Raw genomic sequence first — 25,438 nt, forward strand, 5'->3', positions numbered from 1 at the left:
AACAAAAAGTTACAGTGGCGCTCTTCACTTCCATTCAAAGCATCTTGCTGCTGATGATGCGGCTTCAAATGGAGGGCCTGGAGCTCCATGTAGTTTCATCATCACATCAGCTTTTAGTAACAACATCGGATCGTTGGCATCCAATCATTTCACTTCATGCATGCACATCCCAATTGCAACATTTAACATAGAAAATGGAATGGAACAGCCAAACTATGTAAAAACCAAGCGGCCATATGGCATATCCCACATAGACCAAGAATGTACATCCTAATTGTGGAAAATTTGTATCTAGCAAGGTTTGAGTTAAGCATTTAGGCATATCACACTCAAATCTATCCCAAAAAACAAGCCAGTGATTCTTAAAATGGAGTCCAGTTCTCCTTAAACTTACCCCATGGTCTAAGAATTGTGATCACAAATTGTTTAATCTTTTAATCCAACGATGGAGAATTGAAATCAAGCAGTGAGTGATCACAATTTTCTTTAAATCACGAGGTCTAAGGGAACCAACACGAATAATGCAAACCAAATTACACAGAGCAAAAATGTGTTACTGTGTATGACACCAACCATTACATCTCCACCTTGCAATTATAAAATCAAATTCTCTGCCAATGATTTGATTGTTCTACTGCAAGAAAACAAAGCCATCCGTCATATCATATCATTGCCAATGAAGTAACGCAAACAACGCTGTAGGAAAGCATATGTATATATGCGCGCAACCAGGAACACAAGTTGTACTGCACTCCACAAATCTCTGTCACCTTCATATTATTATTTGTTGCATGATGCATGGCACTACGCAGTTAGGCATGAGAGTAGGTACTTGTGGGTCTCAGTCCTGTAAGTACGTGCATGATTTTTCTATTTCCAGGAAACCACCAACTCCCACACTTACTTTTACCGTTTTGGATTCTTCTTTACTCGTGGAAATATAACCGCGCCATTGCCCCGACCCTACATCCATGTGAATTATTGTCCTTGCTTGGGAGAGGATCATTGTGCATGCAGTCCATTATTAGAGGCTGATTACTAAGCATAGAGATGTCGGGACTACTTAAGTGATGTATAGGTGCAAACTATACATGGGTCGTAGAATAAAAAGCACTTAATTGGTGTAAACTAGCTAGTTTATATTCACGTCAATGTGAAGTTTGAAAGAGTCTAATGGTGATAATGTTTTTTTTAGTGGTGCTATTCCCACGTCCCATTCAATAAATAATTGTTACATCAAACTAATTAAAGAAGATCAAATGATAAAGATTAACAAGAGATGTGCGGAAAGTAAAAAAAATGTGTGGAGAGCACCACCTTTATTAGTACCAACGATATTCTACACTAACACACATTGAGGAAAATAGTTTAAACTTGAGACGCGGTTGGCAAAAGATACACCTCATTACATGTTGGGATACTTTGCAGTGGGCAAAAGATACTACATCTCGAAGAGCTTTTAAGTTTTTGTTAAACTAGGAAGTAAATATTGTTAAAAAAACAGTTAATCTTTTATTTCCAACACCACTTCCTATTTTAACAAATTTTGAATATTTTATTATTAACAATTCAAACACAACCTACTTAAGAGTCTACCTCAAATTTTATTACTTTTCATTATTTAAAAAGTGAATAGTTGAAATTTAAAGAGCGAGTCTTGGGTCTAGTTTAGAATTGTTGTGCTTATTTTAAAAACTGTTTTTGCTATAATTTAATAATAATCAGCTGAAAAATAAAGTAGTTAAACGTTCGATAAATGTAAATTTAAAAGTATTGTGAATATGGAAACTAGTGTAAAGTGATTGGTAAACTTTAATGTAAAAGTGATATAATTGCATATAAGGGCAAAAATGGAAAGGACAAATGTGGAGGACAACAAAACCAACGGTAGCTAGGTAATGGTTTGATGGTAGTGTTGGTGGTGTCAATAAAAGGGTGTGGTGGTTAGGCCGATAGAGGTAACAATAGTTGTAGGAGCACCGACAATGGCGAGGATCACGATTGTAGTTGTGGTTATGACAACAATGGTAGTTGTTGTGTTTATAATGATAGTGGTGGTAACAGCGGCAACGATGGTTGTGGCAATTGTAGTTGTGGTGGTGGTTGTGTGGGGGGTGATAGCAATGGTGGTGATAGTAACCTTCCTTAAGAATTGTAATGGTGATTGTTGTCGCTTTTTACGTTTGTAATGGTGATTGTGGTTGCTTTTTGCTTCAAAAATATAATGTATTTGGAATGACATTCTGTAAAATCAATGAGCCTATTATAAAAACTAAAAATATTCATGAAAACTCGATTGCGCTTTTTATTAGAGCAGTTTTTAAAAGCAACCCTTACTTTTAAAAGCTGATATTTGACAGTTATTTCTTATATATAAGTGGAATATTTATTTTATAGAAAATTTCATTTTAATCTTTAAAAAAGACGAGTTTTAGATTATAACCATATGTAAGATTAAAATCCAATTTTAGTCCCTAGCACATTTAATCATATCATTTATTAGTTGTATTTTGATGTTTTATTTTATCCTTTTATTTTTATTTTAATGTATTAATTACATTTAAATTTAATTTTTATTTCATTCATCATAATATATTTTAATGTCTACATTTAGGCAACTAATTTTTTTATAATATATATTCCGATAATAATTTTGTATGTTCTTTATTTAGGTACATTAATACATTTGAATATTTTGGTATATCCATCGGTACAAATATGTAGTTGCATTGATTCAATATAATGCATTTTGGTCAATATAATGTATTTCGTTACGTACACTTTGATACACACATTTGAGTATCGACTTTTAGGTACATTAATTCAATTATTATATTTCGGTAAATACATTTAGGTACATACATTTTGGTATTGATATTTAGGTACATATATTTTCGGTATTGACATTTAGGTACATACATTTCGGTATTGACATTTAGGTACATACATTTCGGTATTGACATTTAGATACATTAATTCAATATAATACATTTCGGTATATACATTTAGGTTCATTATAATATATTTCGGTACAATCATGTAGGTACAAATATTTCGGTACAAAAAAGTCAATTTTATATATTTTGGCACAATCATTTCTGAACACTTATGTATTTATATTTTTTTGTATCACAAATTTTTTTTAATATTTTCTCATTTACATTCATTTCTAATTAAAAAAACTAAATATGTGCATATTAATAAAATTAAAATTTAATATGGAGAAATTAAATAAAAATACACATTAAATAACAAAAATTGAATGTAAATTTTGATAAAAGTACACTCAAGGGATTAAATTGAATATTTAATCTAGCACCAGATTTTTTTTAAATTTTAATTTTTTGCAAGGATTAATGTTCAAAAACCCCTTTATTTTATCAAAACACCTTTTTACTGTTTCACTTTGATTTTGGTGAAAAAAAACAATACAAAACTTAAGTTGTTTACAGCATGAGATGCGATGCTCCCCCTAAAATAAGAACAAACAGAAGCATTGGCTGTGTGGGCTAGCCCAGTCCAAACGTTTTATTTTTCACAAACAGCCCCATAATAAGAACCAGCAGTCCAGTCCAAAAATCTAACATAATCCTACCCGTCTACCCAAAACGGACGAGAGAGAAGTGGAGAACAGAAGAACATAAAGAATTAAAGATGCAACCTTCATATAGTTCTGTAGAACAGAACTCAAACTGGTTAAAAGATATATTTACATATCATATAAGAAGAACGCACTGACATTCAAAGTACAACACAGCTTGGTATTTTACCGCGAATACAAAACCATGGCCACACGTTTACATATTATTTCATATAGATACGTGGCTTAAAACTGCTAACTAATTTAGAGATTGTTGATCACAACACCTATTCAGTTTACCAGAAAGCATGAACGGCCGCATGTCACATTTTTATACTCTCATTCAGCCTAGCAGCCGCTATGACCGACGCTGCCACTCCACCGGGACGGGTTCCCAAGTCCGGATTGTTTCGCAGCTCAGCGCTCACAACTCCTTCAGCATCCTGCCTCGTCGCGGCTTTGTCCACGGGCAGCTTCGCAGTTGCACCCTTCAGCCACGCAACAAAAACTACTTCACATCAAACACCTTACTGACCATATTGAATAAATACATAAAACCACACAGTATCCATATGCCTAATGGTCGAGTTAATTACCGACAACACATCAGTGAGCTTGATCTTGTCCTGCTCCCTCTCAGTCCCAGCATTGTACGCTGCAGCGGATTGAGCCATGGCGGCCAGCCCACCCTGGCTTATCACACTGCTGCCTGTCGCTCTCACCTCAGCTGCCTGAATGGCCGCAGCATCGCTTTGATCAATTGGCCTGTCACCCGCTGTTTGGGCCGAGGCTTCCAGTGCTTCACCTATGGTGATTGAGTTCTGCTGCATGAACCCCGCCGCAGTTGCCTGCGCCACCGGGGTAGGCTGCACATACTGCCCAACCACCTAACCACATCCGAACACACAAGAAAAAGGGTCACCCACCCCCTTTACATCCATAACAGCATAGCATACATTATGTGTTGGACGTATAACACAATGCCAGGCCTCATATTTATGTTTTTTACGATGTCAAACTATACTACTAATACAAATAGCAGAATGATCAATTCAACCCTACAACATACATGTTAAATTAGTACTGAATAGTACTAATTAATAATTTAGATTCACAGCCTGATAACATAATATATATACACGATAATATTAGACTGATAACATAATATATATACACGATAATATTAGACGTAACAATCCGTATGAAGAAATATAGCGTATATATTAGACAGAATTAACATATTAAAAGTGAGTTGTATCGTTAATTGAATCGATCTTTGGTATCTAAATGATCAGGAATATGAGATAGCAGGTTGGGAACCTGTCCACCAACTGATTCAGTGATGATGCGGCTGCCGGGGACATCAGTCTCGGTAACAGTGACACCTTCACTTCCAGCAACATCAGTAGCCTGGTCATGGCGGACGAGACCGGCTCTTTCGTTCCGGCTGGCGGCCGACTGCATGACAGAGGCCGGACCGCCCTTCTGGGTCTGCCCGAAAATCATGGTCTCAGCGGTCTGCATCATGTTAGCATCTTGCGGTGCAATGGGTTTGTCAGCGAGTTGCCCTGAGACGGAGAAAACGTCTCCGTACTTGATCGGCCGCGCCTCGTCCTCCCGAGGCCTCCGTGGCTGTCCCTGGTTCATTCTTATCAGTATTTGTGATGAATTACAACGTTATTTCAACGGTTTTGGTGGTTCTGACTAGTTCTATACGTACGTGTAGATGTTAGGGAAGAATGGCAGACTTTATATAAGGTTATATATAATTTATGGAACGTGATTGACACGTGGATTTTGAGACACGTGTCGATATAAAGGCCAGGACACTTCGAATTCTAGCAGTACACATGTAAGCAGGTGGCTGTGCTTGCAGTTAATCTGCCGACACTTGTCGCTACAGAGGTTGCCAACACTTGTCGGCTTAGGACCCTCGTCACTCCATCGAATGTTCGAACTGATATTGGACGCTAATGCTAGTATCCTTTCAAAGGTTGTAGTTCAAGTTTTTACTATTTACTCATAGAGCCAAGAACTGGTGTTCGATTACGTATCCTAGTACCCTTCTGCAGTTGGAGTTGTTATGAGCACTAACTCAATTAATTAAAAATCGATTTTTAAATGGTTAAGAACATTTACTCTTGCACCAAAACCCACGTTTAGGGTTTAGTTACTCCCACCCTAGTAGTGTTGGTATGACAAAGAAAAAAAAGTGTCTTTGAGCTAAGCAAAACAGAGATTTTTCCCGAATACTTCACGTTTCAATTAGAAAGTAGAGTGTTCTTTTGAAAATCCTTGTCTATACACACAAGCACTGCGAAAACACTCTTCCAACCACGTCCTGGCGGTGTAGCATAAGGCAATGCAGACATTGCTTGTGATGCAAGAATACCAGATCGAGCCAAATAAGCGAAAAAGAGCATAAGCCACAAACAAGTTGAAAAGGGAATGTAATTGACAAGGGGGGCTTCAGTATAGGAGGGGACTGTTTTGTTAAAAATGTCAAATATCTTTTTAGAGCAACTCCAGCGTGGAAGCTCTCCCCCAGGCTATTCACTATTTAATCCACCCTGTGAACAGTAACCGGCCTTAATGAACAATAACTGCATTTTGTATCTCCACCGTTGCACTTGAATAGCCTTGGCAATAGGCAATAAAATATATATTTTTTAAAATAATATAGAATAATTTTTTATTTGTAATTTCGGATAAGATTTTTAATCGTTCTCTTTGCACCACATGTCATTATCCGAAAAGACAATTATTGATGATGGATTTCGATAAGATTTTTATCCAATGCCGTCGTGCCACATGTCCTTACTTTTTCAGAATCTTTGAGGATAGATTTCGATCAGATTTTTAATCGTACCTGCATCAGTAGTCATTTTGTTGAAAAAAATTGGATTGAAACTTTGAGAGAAAGATAGAAATTCGATTGAAAGCAGTTGAAAAAATATGAAATTGTGGTGTAAGGTAAATGATAATGAGAAGATATTTATAGAAAAGTAAAAACAATTTTTTTAAAAAAAATTCAGATTTTTTCCGGATTTTTTACAATTTTTTTAAAATTTTTTATTGAACTAATTAATCTCTGCCGTTGGATTTAAAAAAAAATTGAATTCTAACACTCCAGATTGTGCCACGTGTCACAACGGTAACTTTTCTTAATTTTAAAACTATTTTTTCTTTTATTTATTTATAAAGCAGAATAATATCAACCGTTGATATCAAATCCAATGGTTGTTATTAAATAAGATTTTTTTATTTTTATTATCGTTGCAAATCGGACGGTCCAATTTAAAGAGCCGTTGAGATCGAACAGACCGTGGGAAGCCACGTGGCTTCCCAACGGTAACCTCGGCAGACTGCGACATGGCCCCATACTCTAAAAAGCTGTCAGCTGACGCGCCCCCACGCGAGAGTGAGTCGCACGCGCCTGACAGAAAAAAAATATAAAATTGGGCTGAAGTCAGCCCTAGCGTCACATCCACTCGGGCTCTCAGGCTGGCAATTCCTCACAGCCCCGGAGCTCGGGCCTCCACTCTCCCTTGGGCTAGCCATGCTGGAGCTTCAAGGCTGGGTTATCTGGCCCTATTTCGTCCCTTGTGCCCTGTCCCTTGAGCACCAGCCCACGCTGGAGTTGCTCTTATGACTTGAAAATTTTCTACTTCAAGTGTCACATGGTAACAAACTTGCATTCAACTTCTACTAGGGATGAGCAACGGTTATGGCGGGCGGGTAACCGCAATTATTTATCCATAACCGTTTATTCTCATACCCGCATAATTTACTCGTTGGGTAATTGTCTAAACGGTTATACCCATACCCATAACAGTTTATAAACGGTTAACCAAACCCATAACTGTGTATCCATTTAACCTTAACCGTTTAGTACCCGTTTACCTATTTATCATTTTTAAACCCCGTTTATCCTTTCTTTTTTACCATTTACTCCTTTTTTACCCATTTAAGTGTTTTTTGAACAACTTGAAAATTAAAAAAGAAAAATTTGTCATACATTTCCGCATTTTAATTTTTTAAGTCATTATACCATTCCAATAATTGAAATAATAGTTTACAGACGATATTTTTAACTGTTAGCAATGAAGGTAGTATAAAATTTGCTAAGTATTCTTGGGTTACGAAAACTGTTAAAAGATAGTATTCTTGGATTATTTGACTCGAAATGTAAAATATTAACATAATATATATAATGGACCATGAAATTTAAAGTGGTTAAGGAAAACTATATTATATTAGTTATAGTATAGAAATCATACACCATAGTCAAAAGCATTGATCTAAGTTTTGTCCTACAGGGAACATGGTTTGTGTTAATTTTACATATATAAAATAAATGGGTAAATGGTTACCCGTTTATAACCGCGGTTAATACCCATAACCGTCCATTTAAATTTCGCAGGTAAACGGTTATACCCATAACCGTTTATTTATTTAAACAGTTACCCATAACCGTAACCGTGACATGTAAATGGACGGGTAACCGTGGTTACCCACAACTGATGGGTATTTGCCCATCCCTAACTTCTACCAAGCCTAAATACTCGACCATCATATATTATGCAATCCGTACTGGCTCATGATACGTTACGATGGCAATTGATGTCAAGCATAAAAGCATACAACATATTTAAGATCATAAATACAGTAACACTTGAGGTACAGCTGCATAAATGAAAGTGATCATTGCTACTTATTGTATGTACGATATTTTAATTATCATTTGCTTCGGATCATTCTACTTGACCTTTCGGAGCAGGCTTCGGTGTTGCCGTGCAGTTCATTGACCTGCAACCTCCAATCCATTGCCTGCACAACAAAGCATGATTGAGAAACTGAAAGGAAAGGAATGACAAATGTTCTTCTCTAGTAATAGCATAGCAATGGGAAAGCTGATTGAAATCCATAGTGCATAATCAGTATACAACTGAGAGAAGATTCTCTGTGTTTGTCGGTAAATGATCTTCCATCTTCAAAATCGGGCATGCCATTCAATACTGTGTTCAATCTTTCAATTAGTTTCTCAACATATCATATTGATCCTGTCATTTTGTTCATAAAGCGATGAGTAATCCCAGCAATCCCCGCATGCTTATCCAAAATTCTAACACCTTTAACCCAAGATAAATGGCTCTTGCTTAAGTTGCAATCTTGAACACAACATATATCAACAATATATGATTAGAAAGGCTTACCATCTGGATCAAAGAAGAAGACTTGCTTGACCTTACCATCAGGTAAGGACCTCTCAAACGTCTGGATTCCCTTTTCCTGCACAACCAAATTTGTTCATAGAACTCGCATCAAAGAATGGTTGATAAAATAAATAAATTAAATGAGAACAAACCAACATACAAAGCCTTTAAACCTTTGTCTTTGCCCCTTCTAAAAAAAGGCCCCAACCTATTTAAGCCTGTTTTAGAAACCAACTTTGTTTTTAAGGGGAAGAAAACGGCTCCAATCAAATTCTTCTTAAAGCTTCCCAACTTCTTACCCCAACAAAACAAGCTAAACAGAACCAATAAAAAAAACGACTTTGTACGTCATGAGGATAACTTAACTAGTCGTCTCCCACTCTCTCATTTGGTCTAGAAAGGTCAAAGGTTGCGTTTTTGGTTCTTCTTTCTCCCAAAATTTATGCACGTGAGCTTGTTTTGAAGCTTTTCCATTGCATTGAATCTTCAGCTATGTCATTCATGTTCTGTTCCGCGTCTTAGTATATAGCTAAGTTCGTATTACTATCAGTTCATAGTTATACGAACATGTATATATAGGGTGAAAAAATAGTTAGCAAATAAAAGCGAGAGCTCATATTGTACATAACAAATGCCTCATCTAGCCTAAGATTTGATTTCACATTTCAAGACTCAATTCCATAAAGGTTCACACAAGTAGATCCGGCCAGTTGACAGCGGTAGCGGCGGCACCCTCGAACGCAACTTCGACCGCCCACCACCACTAGTCATAAAATTGAGTAGTTTAGAATATCGTCTTTGTAAAAAGAAAATGGTCCATAAAAACTTTCACTTTTCACTGTAACAATCAAACTCCACAAAGCACAAATCTTTTTCACCTCCAAATGAAAACCAACAGGGCAGCAATCACAAATTCAATTCAAATCATAAAAATCCCAAAAGGGTAAATTTAAAAACGGATTCATAGTTTTATACCTTGAGGGTTTTCACAAAAGACTGGAAATTGGAGACGTTGAAGCAGATGTGGTGGCCTCTGGGGAGGTGGCTCGGGTCAGCAACCGGTGACGTAGCGCTCCATGGTCCTTCCGGAAGGTTAAAACTAGGGTTTCTTTCGATCAGGTGGAGAGCGAAATTCCCAGGCGCCTTGAGCCATATCACCTTGAACTCCCCGAAGTTTGGGCTCTCAATCTCCTCGAGCCCAAATATCTACAACGATCGTAAAATCAAAATTAATTAGATTAACTAATTGCTAATTAGCTTGTTAAAGTGACGTAATTATAAGAATCGAAATAGGGAATTAAATTAGGAAAGGTGAAGGACCTCTTTGTAGAAATCGGCGAGACGCCGAATGTCGGAGGATTCTCTCGAAATGTGGTTGAGACTCACTCCTGTTGCCATTGCCGCCATTTCTTTCTTCTTTCTTTTGGTAAGCGCTTTGGGGGACCTTATATAAGGCTGATGTGAAAACGACGTCGTGAAACGTCATTGCTTTGTGAATTCAGAACGTGTAAATAGTAGTTGAGCAAAGTACTGGTGTAATAGGCCGCCACAGTTCACAAACAAATCCGGTAAGGAAATTTCACAAAAGCCCCTAATGCACTCCTAACTTCCCTCCCTACCCCTCAATCATGACCCTAATTACTAACAATGCCATTCCTCGCTCCCAACACGCTCGCCTCCCTGGTCGAATCCGCCGTGTCGACGCACTCCCCTCTGCTCGCCCGGGCGGCGCATGCCCACATGATCAGAACCCTCGGAGCGTCTCTCCCCTCCTTCCTCTCCAATCACCTCGTCAACATGTACTCCAAACTCGACCTCCCCGACTCAGCCCAACTCGTCCTCCGACTCAGCCCATCTCGCTCAGTCGTCACCTGGACCTCCCTCATCGCCGGTTCTGTCCAAAACGGCCATTTCGCCTCCGCTATCCTCCATTTCTCTAACATGCGCCGCGAGTCTATCCAGCCCAACGATTTCACCTTCCCTTGCGCCTTCAAGGCCTCGGGTTTGCTGCGGTTGCCTGTCACAGGAAAACAGCTCCATGCGCTAGCTGTCAAGGCCGGGCAGATATGCGATGTCTTTGTTGGGTGCAGCGCTTTTGATATGTACTGCAAGACGGGTCTCCGAGACGAGGCTCGGAATGTGTTTGATGAAATGCCCGAGAGAAACCTTGCGACGTGGAATGCGTACATGTCGAATGCGGTTCTTGACGGGCGGCCGCTAAATGCGGTTTACAAGTTTATTGAGTTTCTGCGGGCGGGTGGGGAGCCTAATTCGATTACGTTTTGTGCGTTTCTCAATGCATGTTCGGATACATCGAGTCTGGAGCTCGGGAAACAGTTACATGGGTTTGTGATGCGATGTGGGTTTGGCAAAGATGTGTCGGTTTTAAATGGGCTTATTGACTTTTATGGGAAGTGCCGGGAGGTCGGGTTTTCAATGACGGTTTTTTATGGAATTGGTCAGCGGAATGATGTTTCTTGGTGCTCTATGGTGGCTGCGTGCGTGCAGAATGATGAGGAGGAGAAGGCATGCGAGTTCTTTTTACGGGCGATGAAAGAAGGGGTTAAGCCGACTGACTTCATGGTTTCGAGTGTTCTAAGTGCTTGTGCTGGGGTTGCGTGGCTTGAACAGGGTAGGTCAGTTCACTCGGTTGCAGTGAAGGCGTGTGTGGAGGGAAATGTATTTGTTGGGAGTGCACTTGTTGACATGTATGGAAAATGTGGCTGCATAGAAGATGCCAAGCGTGCCTTTGATGAGATGCCTTCGAGGAACTTGATCACTTGGAACGCAATGGTAGGTGCGTACGCACATCAAGGGCTTGCCGATATGGCTTTGGCATTGTTCAAGGAAATGTGCACCCAAAGTCACGAGTTTAAACCAAATTATGTTACATTGGTGTGTGTATTATCGGCATGTAGTAGGGCAGGGGCTGTGCAAATGGGGATGCGGATCTTTGAGTCAATGAAAGCAAAGTATGGAATTGAACCAGGGGCAGAGCATTATGCATGTGTTGTGGACTTGCTAGGGCGAGCTGGGATGATAGAGCGAGCTTACGAGTTTATTACAAAGATGCCAATTCGGCCAACGATTTCCATTTGGGGGGCACTTCTTGGGGCTTGTAAAATGTATAGGAATACAGAATTGGGGAAGATTGCAGCTGACAAGTTATTTGAACTCGATCCTAAAGACTCCGGCAACCACGTGGTGCTTTCTAACATGTTTGCAGCTTGCGGCAGGTAAATATCCCATTGTAGTGTTGCTATCTAGAATCCTACACGCTTTGTGGCGTTTAAACAAACTGATATCTGTTTGGCAATTCTCAATGCAGGTGGGAAGAAGCAACGCTTGTGAGAAAGGGAATGAAAGATGTTGGGATAAAAAAGGGTGCAGGCTACAGTTGGATCGCAGTCAAGAATGCAGTCCACGTCTTCCAAGCAAAGGACACCGCCCACGAAAGGAATTCAGAGATTCAGGCAATGCTAAGTGAGTTAAGGAGGAAAATGGACGAAGCTGGCTATATTGCTGACACCAATTTTGCGCTGTTTGATATAGAGGAAGAAGAGAAAGTGTCGGAAGTTTGGTACCACAGCGAGAAGATTGCGCTAGCGTTTGGACTCATATCCCTCCCTCCCGGGGTGCCTATAAGGATAACAAAGAACCTTAGGATCTGTGGGGATTGCCATGGTGCAATCAAGTTCATTTCTGGAATTGTAGGTAGAGAAATTATTGTGAGAGATAACAATCGGTTTCATCGCTTTAGAGATGGTCATTGCTCGTGTAGAGATTATTGGTGATAATTTAAAATTGTTCTAAGGGGTGTGATATCCACACATCCCATTTTACTTCTCACACACCTTTTTAATTTTCGGCCGTCGGATTAGATGAATTGAAGAAGATCAACGGACATAAATTATCAAGGGGTGTGTGAGAAGTAAAATGGAGTGTGTGGATAACACACCCCTTGTTCTAATCATTTAAAAAAAAAAAAAATTCTACCGGGAAATTATTGAGCTACGCACACAGCATATCTTGTAGATAACAGTAATGCTACTACGGTCACTAACTTGATCTCAACTTTTTAATGTCAATTTGCATGAACATAGCACAATTGGCATATTGACTCATCAGGTAGGACCTATGTTATGATAAAAGTTGGCGATTCAACTTTTTAAAATTGGGAAGCGATGTTCACATATCTTTTTTAGCCTTTTACCTATTTAAGTCTGGCCGTTGATTCTATCTGATTTATTTAGTCTGATGGTAATAAATAAAAAAGTGAGAAGTTAAAAAATAGTGTGAAAATCACTTTTTAAAAGAAAAAAATATGATCGTTTAGCTCAATTTAGAACGTCTCTTGACGCGGAGGAACTTTGGTTGGAAGAAGCTCAAGATTTTCTTTTGGATTCTTTATTGATGATTGTAACTCCACAATTATTTGCTAGCGGAAGACTTAGAATGAAAGACCGTATTTGACAATTCACTCTGTCTATGGATCCTTTGTGTCTTTTTGCATGATGAAGATGTAGATCATTTTGCATTGTTCGTTTGCCAGGGCTATTTGGAGTGGTACTGTTTCTTCTTGTCCTTCCTCCTCCTTACACACATGTGGTCAGCTATCTCTCTATAAATACCTCATTCTCCACCAAATTCTAGTAAGCTTTTGGTATGTAATTAAGCTCTAAACTCTCCCTGTTTTCAAAGAAACTGACTTAGGCATCGGAGATCCATTGGCCAAACCCCCACCATATCTGCTTCACTGACTCCAATCTCCCATCCGTATCCCAAACCCTCAAGCTATATATGCAATGCAATGCATGTTTTATTTTTGCTGGTTATTTATATATTCCTTCCTCTATTCGACTCAATAGCGAGTTATCAGAACAAGTTTGGTCGTGCAGGAAAAGCGAATTCAGACTTCTGAGAGGTGCGTAAATGATGGTACGCTCCAGCAAGTCTTCTTCTTTGATATAGACGGTAAGATTTTCGTATCACAATTATTTTTATATATACAGGTATATTATGACTACGAATTTGAATAAGTTTCGCCATTATCATACTAGGAGTCTTTGTCATTCCTTTCAGTTAAGATTTTAGTTTTAAATTAATTCTTCAATTCTTGGACGCTTTCCCTTCTTTTTCTCAATCAGTCTTTACTGGTGCAGGGAATGGCCTGGAGGTTGGAGCATCTCAATGAATTCCGCAGCAGCACCTAGGGCAGCTTTCGAATGGTCGAGTGGGATTGATATGAAGCAGACGATCACTAAATTTTAATTACATATATATAACAAGTTGCAAACTTACAACGTATGCAGCTGTTTCTCAAGTGTTGTTATATATATATGTTTGCTTTTATGATTGTCTTCTGTTGATGCACAAAATCAGAGGTCTTGGAACAACGTAAATCCGACCGTGAATCTGCAAGAAATGTAAATAACACAAGATGTATCGTGGTTCACCCTAAGGTTTGGGCTACGTCCACACTGATTGGAGTATTTGTGAGGGGGAGAGTGTGAGAGGTTTGCTCTAGATAGGAGAGGCTTAGGGTTTGTGAGAGTGAGAAGGCCTTTTTATAGAATAAGGGCTCCTCCCCTTTTTACATATTTGCCCCTTTCTTTATTACATAATTACATTTGAGTCCTCCGAGTATTTATACGAGGTTTAAATACGGAGGCCCTAAGTATGGTATAAACAGTAGTCCCCTAAGTCTTCAGTCAAGAGAGTCTTTTGGCTGGAGACTTGAAATTCAGTCCATGTGTGAGCCGAAGTAACTAGATGCCGTCTTGAATTGATGCTCGATATGGGGCAGTGCTCAATCTGAAATGATGCTCAACTAGAAGTAGCACACGCTGCTCGGCTGCTCGGCTCGTGGCTTATGTTGCCTTGGTTGACTTGGCTTTGTGGCGTTTAAAGGTGAGGGAATCCCTTTTATAGAATAAGGGCTCACTCTTCAATACATGAATGATGGGCTAGAGTTAATGCTCTCTAATGATGGTGAGGGAGTCCCTTTTATAGAATAAGGGCTCGCTCCTCAATACATAAATGATGGGTTATGAGTGATGCTCGCGGCGAGACGATTGCTCAGCTAGCGGCGATGCTCTCTAACGAAGGTGAAGGAGTCCCTTTTATAAAATAAGGGCTCGCTCCTCAGTACATGAATAATGGGTTAGGAGTGATGCTCGTGGCGATGCGGTTGCTCAACTGGCGGCGATGCTCTCTAACGAAGGTAAGGGAGTCCCTTTTATAAAATAAGGGCTCGCTCCTTAATATATAAATGATAGGCTAAGTCTCCCAAGTATTTTTCATGAGTGCTCTCTAATGAAAGTGAAGTAGTCCCTTTTATAGAATAAGGGCTCGCTCCTCAGTACATAGATTATGGGCTAAGTCCCCTAAGTATTTTCCATGAGGCCCAGTTGAGGCCCAATATATGGTACATAATGTAGTCCCCCAAGTCTTCGGTCAATAGAGTTTGTTGGCTGGAGACTTCAAATTGAATCCATGTATGGGCCGAAGTGGCGGTTGTTCGGAGGTGGTATTTGTATACCCTGCACTGAAGCTTTGTAGGTGAAGCTTTGCAAGTGAAGCTTTGAAGCTAGAGCTCTTTAAATGAAGCTTTCGAAACTGGAGCTTTTGTAAATGAACCTTTTGAAGCTAGAGCTCTGTAAATGAACCTTTTGAAGCTAGAGCTATGTAAATGAAGCTTTTGAAGCTGATTGACATGAGTGATGCTCATGAATGTTTATGTTGATTGACATGAGTGATGCTCATGGATGTTGTCATGAGTGATGCTCATGAATGTTAACATGAGTGATGCTTATGAATGTTGACATGAATAATGGTCATGAATGTTTATGTATGATTGTCATGAGTGATGCTCATGAATGTTTATGTATGAATGACATGAGTAATGCTCATGTATAATTTGGAGTACTGGGCGTACTTTTGATCACCTGGTTGGTGGCATGAAGGAGAGTACGGGTTGTATATTTCATCACCTGATTGGTGGCATGAATGGTTAATTGCCAAATGATATTAGAGTACGGGTTGTACATATCATCACTTGGTTTGTGCTAATAGCGGCAGGTTGCCGAATAATTTTGGACTACTGGACGTACTTTTGATCACCTGGTTGGTGGTAATAGTGGCAGGTTGCCGAATAATTTTGGAGTACTGGGCGTACTTTTGATCACCTGATTGGTGCTAATAGCGGCAGGTTGCCAAATAATTTTGGAGTACTGGGCGTACTTTTGGTCACCTGGTTGGTGATAATAGAGGGCCTAGCTTTTTTTGGCATATGGGCCTTCGCCCTCCATATGACATTGCAGCCCATTATTTTGGGCTTACCGTTTTTTTTAATTATTATTATTATTATTACCCTCTGATGGGGTTTATACAGATATCTCCGAAAGATACGAAAAATAAATTACATCATTCAAAAATAAAGGTTTCGACATTTACAGATTGTTGGTGCGTACTGTGCCTACTGCGTACTGGGTTGCTTTTGTTGGTAGCGTTCGTTGGCTTGGATGGTTTTTTTAGAGACTGGGAGTAACAGCTGCTGTCAGATCTGAATTCGAATGAGCTGGCTTGTTGGCCCATCATCATCATGGTTGTAGACTGCACCATCCCACTATGCACCCCATTAATATTATTTGCTTTTGTTTACTTTTAGCTTTGCTCTTTTCTTTTTCTCTTTTTCTTTTTCTGAAATATTCTCTCAACCACATCATAGTAGGTGTGGCAGCAATGGGTGGAAGGAAAAGTCGCCATCTCTCTATCTCTTCCATTGCTTGTTTAGGTCTTCAGCAAGTATTCGACGCTGATAGTTCCCGTACTGTAGGGTTGCCCAAACAGGAAAAACCAAGTGGAACCCAATTGGAGAAGGAGAAAACCCATCTCCACGTAAAGACAACAGTTGATACTACTCTAATAACACTTCATGCAAGACCAAACTTCACTGTGATTGTGGCGGACACTGGTAGCTGCAAAACTTGGTATATGTGATGAGGTTCTGCACTTATTGAATGACCTCAACCTTGAGATCAGACGCCAGGATTTGGATCACTTAACATCTGTAGAATCGAAGGAAGTATAGTACGCTGAAGTGGAAGTTCAGTTGATGCAAAAAGTCCAATTGCTGAGGTGACCGTCCGCACAAACTCTTCTCGAACTCTCCAGCTTTTGTGCTTCCAGGCATAAGATCCTGTTCTTTCAACAATGATTGTCGAAGAAGAAAACTCCATGAGTGTAAGCAGGAGCCTCCGAGCGGCATCGCGAACAGGCTGTTTGCCATCGCCCAAATGCTCGACGACGGCGGGAACAAGCGTATTGAAATGAGGTTTGAGGTGGTCGCCGGAGAGCACAGCGGCGGAGGCCAATGCCTGCACAGCACCCTGAGAGACTTTGAAGTTGTTGTCCTTGAGAAGATCCAAGCAGCAGTCGACGAGTGACGTCACCTCCGACGAACTCAGGCTCTTTCTGGATGCTTTCAGAAGCTGATGCAGGCGCTCCACTCCCGCCATGCGCTCCTTGGTGTCCTTGGCACGCGCGAGCTCCAGCCCTTCCTCAATCGGATCAACTTTAGGGTTCTCTGGGGGCGTGATCTGGTGCGGTCGAGCTCAGATCTAGTGAATTAGGTGGTTCCCATGGAAGTTGCTGGTATCTAGTACTCAAATAAGTTTACTTCGCCATGGCTGAGAGACATTGGAGAAGAGGGAGCAGAGCTCCGAACCATAAGGCCTCGGAGGCCATAGCTAAACAGCTTGAGCTGGGTAGATTTAGTATATCCAAATGTGGAGGATGAAGAGAGGGTGAGAGAGTACAGTTGCTCTGGATCTGCGACTGTCAGACATGGATAGAAGAGGGTGGGTGCTAGTAAGACACCTGTTGGGTTTTCCAGATGAAGGAAGAAAGGTGGGTGCTTGTTAGCATGTATTTTTCGTTTGGTTCTTAGGTTTCTGCAGATTCACGTGGAGGTGAACAAATGAAAGAGAACTGACACAACTTTTCGTATCATTTCCCACAGACGGCGCCAAATGTTGAAGCACAAAACCGGAGGTCTTGGAACAACGTAAATCCGACCGTGAATCTGCAAGAAATGTAAATAACATAAGATGTATCGTGGTTCACCCCAAGGTTTGGGCTACGTCCACACTGATTGTATTTCTCTGAGAGTATTTGTGAGGGAGAGAGTGTGAGAGCTTTGCTCTAGATAGAAGAGGCTTCGAGAGGGGGTGAGAGGGCCTAGGAATTGATCTCCCCTAATTGTGAGGGTGAGGAGTCATTTTATAGAATAATGGCTCCTCACTTATTACATATTTGCCCCTCCATTTATTACATAATTACATTTGAGTCATCCGAGTATTTGTACGAGATCTAAATACGGAGACCCTAAGTATGGTATAAACATCATCAATAATTACCTGATCTATAACATGAACCAATTCGGATTGAATTTATAATCTATAACGTCAAATATGTTGTATCATTTCGACCAGTCGATTCTATGAGTTGTGGCTTATGTTCTTGGCTCGATCAGTATTTCTTGCATTGCAAGCAATTGAGGTCTGCATCGCCTTTTATTGCACGGCCACTGCTAGGATGTGATTTAAAGATAGTGTTCTCAAGGGAGTGTTGATTGCAGGAGCTCTCTAACAAAATCACTAACACATGTTTTATTGTTCTAAAAACTAGTACATATGTTATTTAAATTTTTATAAACTTTTAAATTCAAGAAACATGTGTCATCTTTTGATTGGGAAAAATAAACAAATTTCCTTATTTAAATAAAAATCGACTTAATAATTAAGCTCTATTATTACAAAGCATCACACATGAAGAATCCATGTGAATATTATATGCTCCAAATATTGAGACAAAAAAGCCAACTAATTAAGTTGTTCCGTTTCCGACATCTCACACACTTTTATCGAGTCTCTCTTTCTCTGTCTATTCACTCCACGCATTTCATGCTCTCTCTCTCAAAATCATTTACAACTCTCTTCCTCTTTTTCTCTATTTGTACTCCTCGATCATCGTCCGCTCTGAGAGAGAGAGAGAGAGAGAGAGAGAGAGAGAGAGAGAGAGAGAGAGAGAGAGAGAGAGAGAGAGAGAGAGAGAGAGAGAGAGAGAGAGAGAGAGAGAGAGAGTTTCGTTAGGGCATTTCGGTCGCACAAGGTGGCGACAACTTAGTACCTAATGCCATGGGATCCATCAACGGTGGACGTGTGATAGCAGCTTCATAATCGTCTACCGTAGACAGGTTCTTTGACCATGATCATATGCGAGAGGGCATTTCAACGGTTCTGTCGCAATGGAATGGCCAATGCCCCGGAAATGGCTTTCCAGAACCAGTGGGGTGGCCGAGACTCCACCCACAAAGCTCAACAAATCTCTGTCGATATGCTCTCTTGGTTTTCTTCTAAAGGTACGTTGTTCTGTTTAACTTTATTTCAATTCACCACTTACTTATAACTTAATCATTATACAATCACCTTTAATGTCATTATTTGGCAAGAGAACGTCTTCGTATATATAATAACATGTTGATGTGCGGTGCCACGGTACGTGGAAGATATCGATGTAGAAAATTTTCACCACGAACGTACGCTACTCTCTTTCGGCATTGAGGAATCGAGGAGGTATATATGAATCATACGTGTACATCTATAATACTACTCTCTCGTATGATTTATAAACAATTACACTAGTTAATTAGAATGTATAAGCTTTGATTAATGTCGATATAACCCTAGATTAAAATTAATTAATAGATGTTCCTGTATATTCATGATCATCAGTTGGGATGTGATTAGTTTTTACGATTTCCATTTATATCTAATTAGACTTAAATCTTGTCCATACATAAATATTTGGTGCAGTTTTTTTTTAATCATCATACTTTTCTGCAATTAATTGACCCAGCAGTTGGCAAAACTGAATCCAGTGACATTCTAGAATTTATATAGCCGATCTTACTTAATGAGAAAAACTTTGTTATTGTTGTTGTTTCATCAGAGAACAATTGATAATTGTAAATGACGGATACTTGCATCGGAACCATTAGATATCAGCAAATCTGGTTGGAAAATCATTCCAATTTGTTACCAAATTGCACACAGGTAATTAATTTGGGTAATATTTTTTTTAAACAAATGATATTATCTATACTAACAGAGAGAGGGTAGGCTTAGCCTCATAATGAGTTAGTAATAATGTGGTTCAAATTCGTCTTTGGCGAAAATCGAACCTAAGACTTACAAGTGAAAAGGAATATCATTAGACTGTATTACTAAATGGCTAATTTGGGTAATATTTTTTTTTTTTTGGAGTACATCAATATTTTTATACTAGGGAAAAGGGATTTGGGTATGCCACACAATGAGCAACCTAATTTGATATCGAATTCATAATCCATGAGATTCGAACATAAGATCTCTCACTTCTAAGCGAAGATGAGTACCACCAGACTGTAGTACTGAGTGATAATTTAGATAATATTATACCATATGTTTATGCATTTTTGTCTCACCATGTGCTAGCACCACCTCCTTCCCATAAGGATTTGTATTGAAAAAAAAATCTCACAACGATTAATTTGTTCCTCTTTTAAGAAAAAATTGCACAAATGGCATCCCATAACTTCATACCCTATACAATTTGGTGGTGTAAAGTTAAGGCTGTTAATTGTTAAAAAGTTTAGTTCATATGGTAATCACATAAAATTACCAAAAGATCGAGTGTCATTTATGCACTTGGTATTTAAAAAAAAAAAAGTTTTTTAGGGTATAATTGGATTTTACTCGACAATCAAACGTAAAGAAGTATATAAATAGTAGATCTGACAATTTCTAACACGACACATAAATGACACAAAAATAACGGGTTTCGGGTTAAGACGATAACTAATCAGGTTGTTATCAGGTCACAAAATAAGAACCTGTTAATAATGGATCCTTAACAGGTTTACAAGAGAGTGACATGCGGGTAACCTGACATGCCCCGATCTCGATGTCCTAGGGACATTGGGATGGCCACATGCTGGCCGACACCTAAAGGTGACGCGAGCCATTTAATAAATGCATATGCTGAAAACATGTAAATCATGTGTATAAATTTTGTTCGAACTACATAAATTGTAGCAAAATAATAGGATGTAACTATTTATTCTTGCGTGAAGATACTATCACAATAATAATATTCAACTGCCAACAATGAATTTAATGATAATGCATGACATGTTCATAGCATACAACTAATGCCTCGTATCTTGAATCGTATTCTTCGTTCCTATGTCCTGAGGGGGCGCAAAACAAATATGAGTGAACCAAGTTGATATATATATGTGTGTGTGTATATATATATATATATAATACGGAAACAGTTATTCAATAACATACTAACCCCCAAAGTTTTATGGAAATTCAATAGTATAACATGTAATAGGTTTTTCCGAAAACCCTAGCATGCCATAAAACCTTTCATAAAATATATCTCGTATATAGTGTGCTAACTGTTGTATTCCTTTCAAGTGAAAATATAAGGATAGTATAATAACACAAGTAAGAGTGTCAAACCATAGGGACTGATTAGAACTCTACAAATTACTAGCTTTATGAGAACCCTAACTAAGTAATGAAAATGAAAACTGAATTTAGATTTTTGTTTTGAAAACTAAAGTAACTTAAAATGCAAGACAAGATAAAGATGAATGATAGATTGATTCAGAAACGATGGGAACGGAACTAGGGATACCGATTTCATCGTTACAAGCCAATTCCATGAAAATTAAGTCAAAACGCATTCAACTCTCCAATCTACAACTAGGGTTCGTTTTACTTATTTATGATCATCCATTTGATGTGTGGTTTTGATTAAGTACTCCTAATTTACAAGCTAGTTGTGATGTTCAACGTAGATTAGCAAGTAAGAATCCATTAAGAACAAGAAAATTTCAAAGAACCAAATAAATCACATGGCAGGATGTATGCATAGCAGTTTCTTCATTCATTCACATGTCTACCAAGATTAAGCATGATGTGTACTATAATCTTGATTAAATAATTCATAAACAGCCCTAATGGTGATCAAACATTAAGATGATCAAATAAATTAAACTATAAAACCAGTGAATGAAATAAGAACACAGATTGATAATTTGAATACTTTAACTTAATAACATAGAATAGTTTTGCAAGGCTACATCAAAATCCCCAGCTATGAACTTAAATTACACAACATGATTATAGAATATATAAATATCAAGAACAACATGAGTGAAATTAAAGTTCATAGAAGAAACCCCCTTGAAGCAATTCTAATGTTGAACTTCTCCAAGAACAGCACAGCTGCGTGGTTTCTTCGGTGGCATTGGATGATGAAGGGAAATAGGGTTTTGTTTCTAGAAGAAAGGCTAAAGAAAGAGAAGAGAGAGAGCTCTAGGCAACCCCAAAGGGGGCTTGTGTAAAAGTGATCTGAAACCCTAATATTTATTTGCTAAATAGGGCTGCAGCTGATTGCAAGGTGATCCTAACCATTAAGCCAAAGTTTTGAAAGTTTTTCCTTATTTGTCTCCTCCAAATCAGGCTAGATAATCCAATTCTTTTCCCATTCTGCTATTGGTCTCCTAACCAGCCAGATTCGCTTTGGATTCTTTATTTGGGCTTCAAAACAAGTAACGACTTTATTTGGGCTCCAAAACAGGCCACTAAACTTCTCTTCATGTTTGAATAAGGGTCAACCAAAAAAATGGCATATTTTCACTTCTTTTGCCTTCAAATTGATCCTAAAGTACATGTAACTTCACACTAACACAAAGTAAGGTAAAATGCAACCAGTTTAACTCAAAAACATCACAAATAGACTAGAAATGGATGGTATAAATGCATGAAATATATGAGTTATCACTAACTAGTGGTATCAGTATCGCTCGAAGGCATAGAGAACTCTTCATTTAGAATACTTCCTTTAGAACACTTCATTTGCCAAATAGGCACCAACCTATGCCCGACCGAAGCCAATATAAGTATCATTGCCCGTAGGCAAAACAATGACCACTAGATATGCACAAAAATATTGAATATAGTCTTTCCCAAAACATAAGTACAAATATCTCAAAATCATCTTCATAGCATATGGTTGTGGATGCAAATTTCTTCCTCCGTGTTCTTGGACAAAATTGTACCTACAAAAGAAATAACACCTTAGGTCAAGGCCACGAGCCTCACACACCCACGATGAATGGGGAGGGCTTTGGCCGAAGAACCTCCGATGCCAAAGTTAGAATTTTGAGGGAAAAGTGTTTGGAGAATTTAGAGAATTTAGCAAGAGAATTGGAATTGAGTTTTGGAGAGAATTATGGGGTTTATATAGGGATGTGGCCGGCCCCCTTGGGAAAGGAAGGACCAGACACTTGAATGATTTTGTGGGTTAGGTTCACAATTTGTGTTTAATTAGCAAATTAATTGAATAATTAATCAATTAATTAGCTAATTAATATAATAAAAAAAGAATGATTTAGGGGTTACCTCGAGGAGAAGATATGATGAGGGATGGATGAAATAGGTTATAAATAAATACCTATTTGGGCACTTTTGACTTGATTGAGGGATGATTGTCCACTGCTTGCGCGTAGGAATTCCGGTGTGCCTCGAGGGTAATTTTGTCTTTTTCACCCAAAAATTCACGTGTCGCCTCTTGATTATTTTTGGCTCCACAATAGTCATCCATCATATATACTTGTTGACCCTAAAAACTACCAAGCATACGTGGCGCACATGCCGAGTAACTAATGAGCTAACTACGTCTTTCGGTTGATGCAGGGCTTGCCAACTTGTCGGCCGAGGAGTAAAATATGTTGATGTTGCGTTGGGTGCGTTGCGGACTTCTCGATCTTGCGATTGCGGTTGAGGAAGGAACAGTCTCGACCTTCACGTTCTAGAGCATGAAGATAAGGTTGCTAGTTCTACGAAGTTCACAAATCATCGTCGTCGGATTCGGTCACGGTGATTATATTCGTAGGAGTATAAGTAAGCCGAATTGACACTAGACTATATGGACATAAGTATTCAAAGTAGATGTACGTTTTAATCGTAAATGTGGTTCGGCCGTCAGAATGCCGAACTCTAAATCCAACTTGTGAGTATCCAATCATAAAAAAACTCGGCTTTCAATGCACTGAGTCTGGTGATTCGTAACACCTCACTTCACCGAGAAGGTTCGTGAGATGACCTCTGCCAATAAGGATTCGAAATCCTTTCTCAACCAAGACTTGGATAGATAACCATTCGGCCTCAACGCAGTGCTGTTTATCCAAACTGAAGGTACTTCGCAATCAGCTGATTTTGCGGCGACAGTGCTGTTTATCCAAACTAAAGATGTTCGCCAGTTGCCTTCACAGTGCTATTGATCCAAACTGAAGATGTGTCGGCAAAAAAGAAAATAAAAATCTCAAGGTTGTTGAGAGGTTTCGCGTAGAGTGAGAGTTTGCGCATGGCAGTTTGTGTGTTGAATTGGAGACCTTTTATTGTCTGCCGTTTGGTATTTATAGAGATCTACTTGCCCAAGTCGCGAAAACCAATCCCAATTGCACTGTGACTCTGAGTCTTTATTGGTTGCTAACCTCACGTTTTTGTCAATTAAAACTTGCTGTCATCTTGCAACTTGATGCAATCTTGTTTTGATGTTTTGACTAAATTATTGGCATAATTCCAAGGATATCCAATGGTACTTTTATCCCATCATTACAACCTTTATCCACACATGCACAATAACCTTCTGTCCATGTGCATGCATGATGACTCCTTTACCAACTTAAACTCTTAAAAAGTAATTCTAATTGATGAAGTATGATCACCAATTTCTAGACAAGACCACGTGCACCAATCTCATCCATGAATTCTAAGTCAATTTGAACTGCACCACCCACTTCTATATCAGAAATAGGAATTAGGTTTTAGTAATAATTAGCCACGTAGGAGACTGCATACACTTGGAGTCTGATATGATGAGCCAATTCGAATGTCTTCGCGCAATCCTTTGAAGACGGATCAGATCATCTTTTCTGAAACAACCAACTGGATATATCAAAAATTAGGTTTTAACTATCCTAGTTAATATTAAGAGATAATATTATGATTAAAATCATAATATTACTTCTCAATAATAACTAAAAATCATTTCAACCACCTTGTCATCCAACGGTCAAATATTTGCTTATTCAATGGCCTCGATTGCTCAGGCCGATAGTGTAATTTTCGGCCCAAACAATACTATAAAGAAGTGTAAAGAAAACATGTTCATAAATAGTATATAGTCATCCATCATATATACTACAAAGAACATTAGTTCGATAAAATATATTCATTGTATAGCATGATAATCCATAAGTGTAAATCCAAATTGCTTATAAAATGTTTTCACAAAATGTAATCATTAAATCATGCTTTTCATGTATTCATTTCTACTATTAAAACATGCATTTTAAAAAGGGTCCACTCACATATACTCCATCGTCGAAGAGCCGTACGAAATAGGAATGACGGAATTGCCGCTAATATTTGCACTTAAGCACATAAAGGGTACAAGTAACAAAACTATACTCAAACGATTGAATTTAGGAAAGCAAACGTCATAAATGGATTCAGGA

The 25,438-nt window shown here is 38.8% G+C and overlaps 4 protein-coding genes across 4 annotated transcripts; 1 reads left to right on the plus strand and 3 right to left on the minus strand.

The window, feature by feature from the left end:
* Window positions 1-3,693: 3,693 nt before the first annotated feature.
* On the minus strand, window positions 3,694-5,301 carry LOC103453135 (late embryogenesis abundant protein D-34-like). Its single transcript, XM_008392686.4, has 3 exons — window positions 4,901-5,301; window positions 4,177-4,467; window positions 3,694-4,068 (listed from the first exon to the last, which is right to left on the minus strand). Exons 1-3 carry the CDS (start codon window positions 5,225-5,227, stop codon window positions 3,904-3,906), a joined length of 783 nt encoding a protein of 260 aa, XP_008390908.1. The 5' UTR covers window positions 5,228-5,301; the 3' UTR covers window positions 3,694-3,903.
* Window positions 5,302-8,174: 2,873 nt separating this feature from the next.
* LOC103453134 (lactoylglutathione lyase) lies at window positions 8,175-10,357 on the minus strand. The gene is made up of 4 exons (XM_008392685.4): window positions 10,117-10,357; window positions 9,772-10,002; window positions 8,797-8,872; window positions 8,175-8,410 (listed from the first exon to the last, which is right to left on the minus strand). Exons 1-4 carry the CDS (start codon window positions 10,201-10,203, stop codon window positions 8,382-8,384), a joined length of 423 nt encoding a protein of 140 aa, XP_008390907.1. The 5' UTR covers window positions 10,204-10,357; the 3' UTR covers window positions 8,175-8,381.
* An 86-nt stretch (window positions 10,358-10,443) lies between these two features.
* LOC103453133 (pentatricopeptide repeat-containing protein At4g14850) lies at window positions 10,444-12,645 on the plus strand. Its single transcript, XM_008392684.4, has 2 exons — window positions 10,444-12,032; window positions 12,125-12,645. The coding sequence occupies exons 1-2, from the start codon at window positions 10,444-10,446 to the stop codon at window positions 12,588-12,590; spliced, it is 2,055 nt and encodes a 684-aa protein (XP_008390906.1). The 3' UTR covers window positions 12,591-12,645.
* Window positions 12,646-16,835: 4,190 nt separating this feature from the next.
* Window positions 16,836-17,315, minus strand: LOC139190818 (CLIP-associated protein-like). Its single transcript, XM_070811306.1, has one exon. It carries the CDS (start codon window positions 17,313-17,315, stop codon window positions 16,836-16,838), a length of 480 nt encoding a protein of 159 aa, XP_070667407.1.
* Window positions 17,316-25,438: the final 8,123 nt, after the last annotated feature.

Source organism: Malus domestica, chromosome 13 (assembly GCF_042453785.1).
Source record: "Malus domestica chromosome 13, GDT2T_hap1".
In the NCBI taxonomy this organism is placed as follows: domain Eukaryota; kingdom Viridiplantae; phylum Streptophyta; class Magnoliopsida; order Rosales; family Rosaceae; genus Malus; species Malus domestica.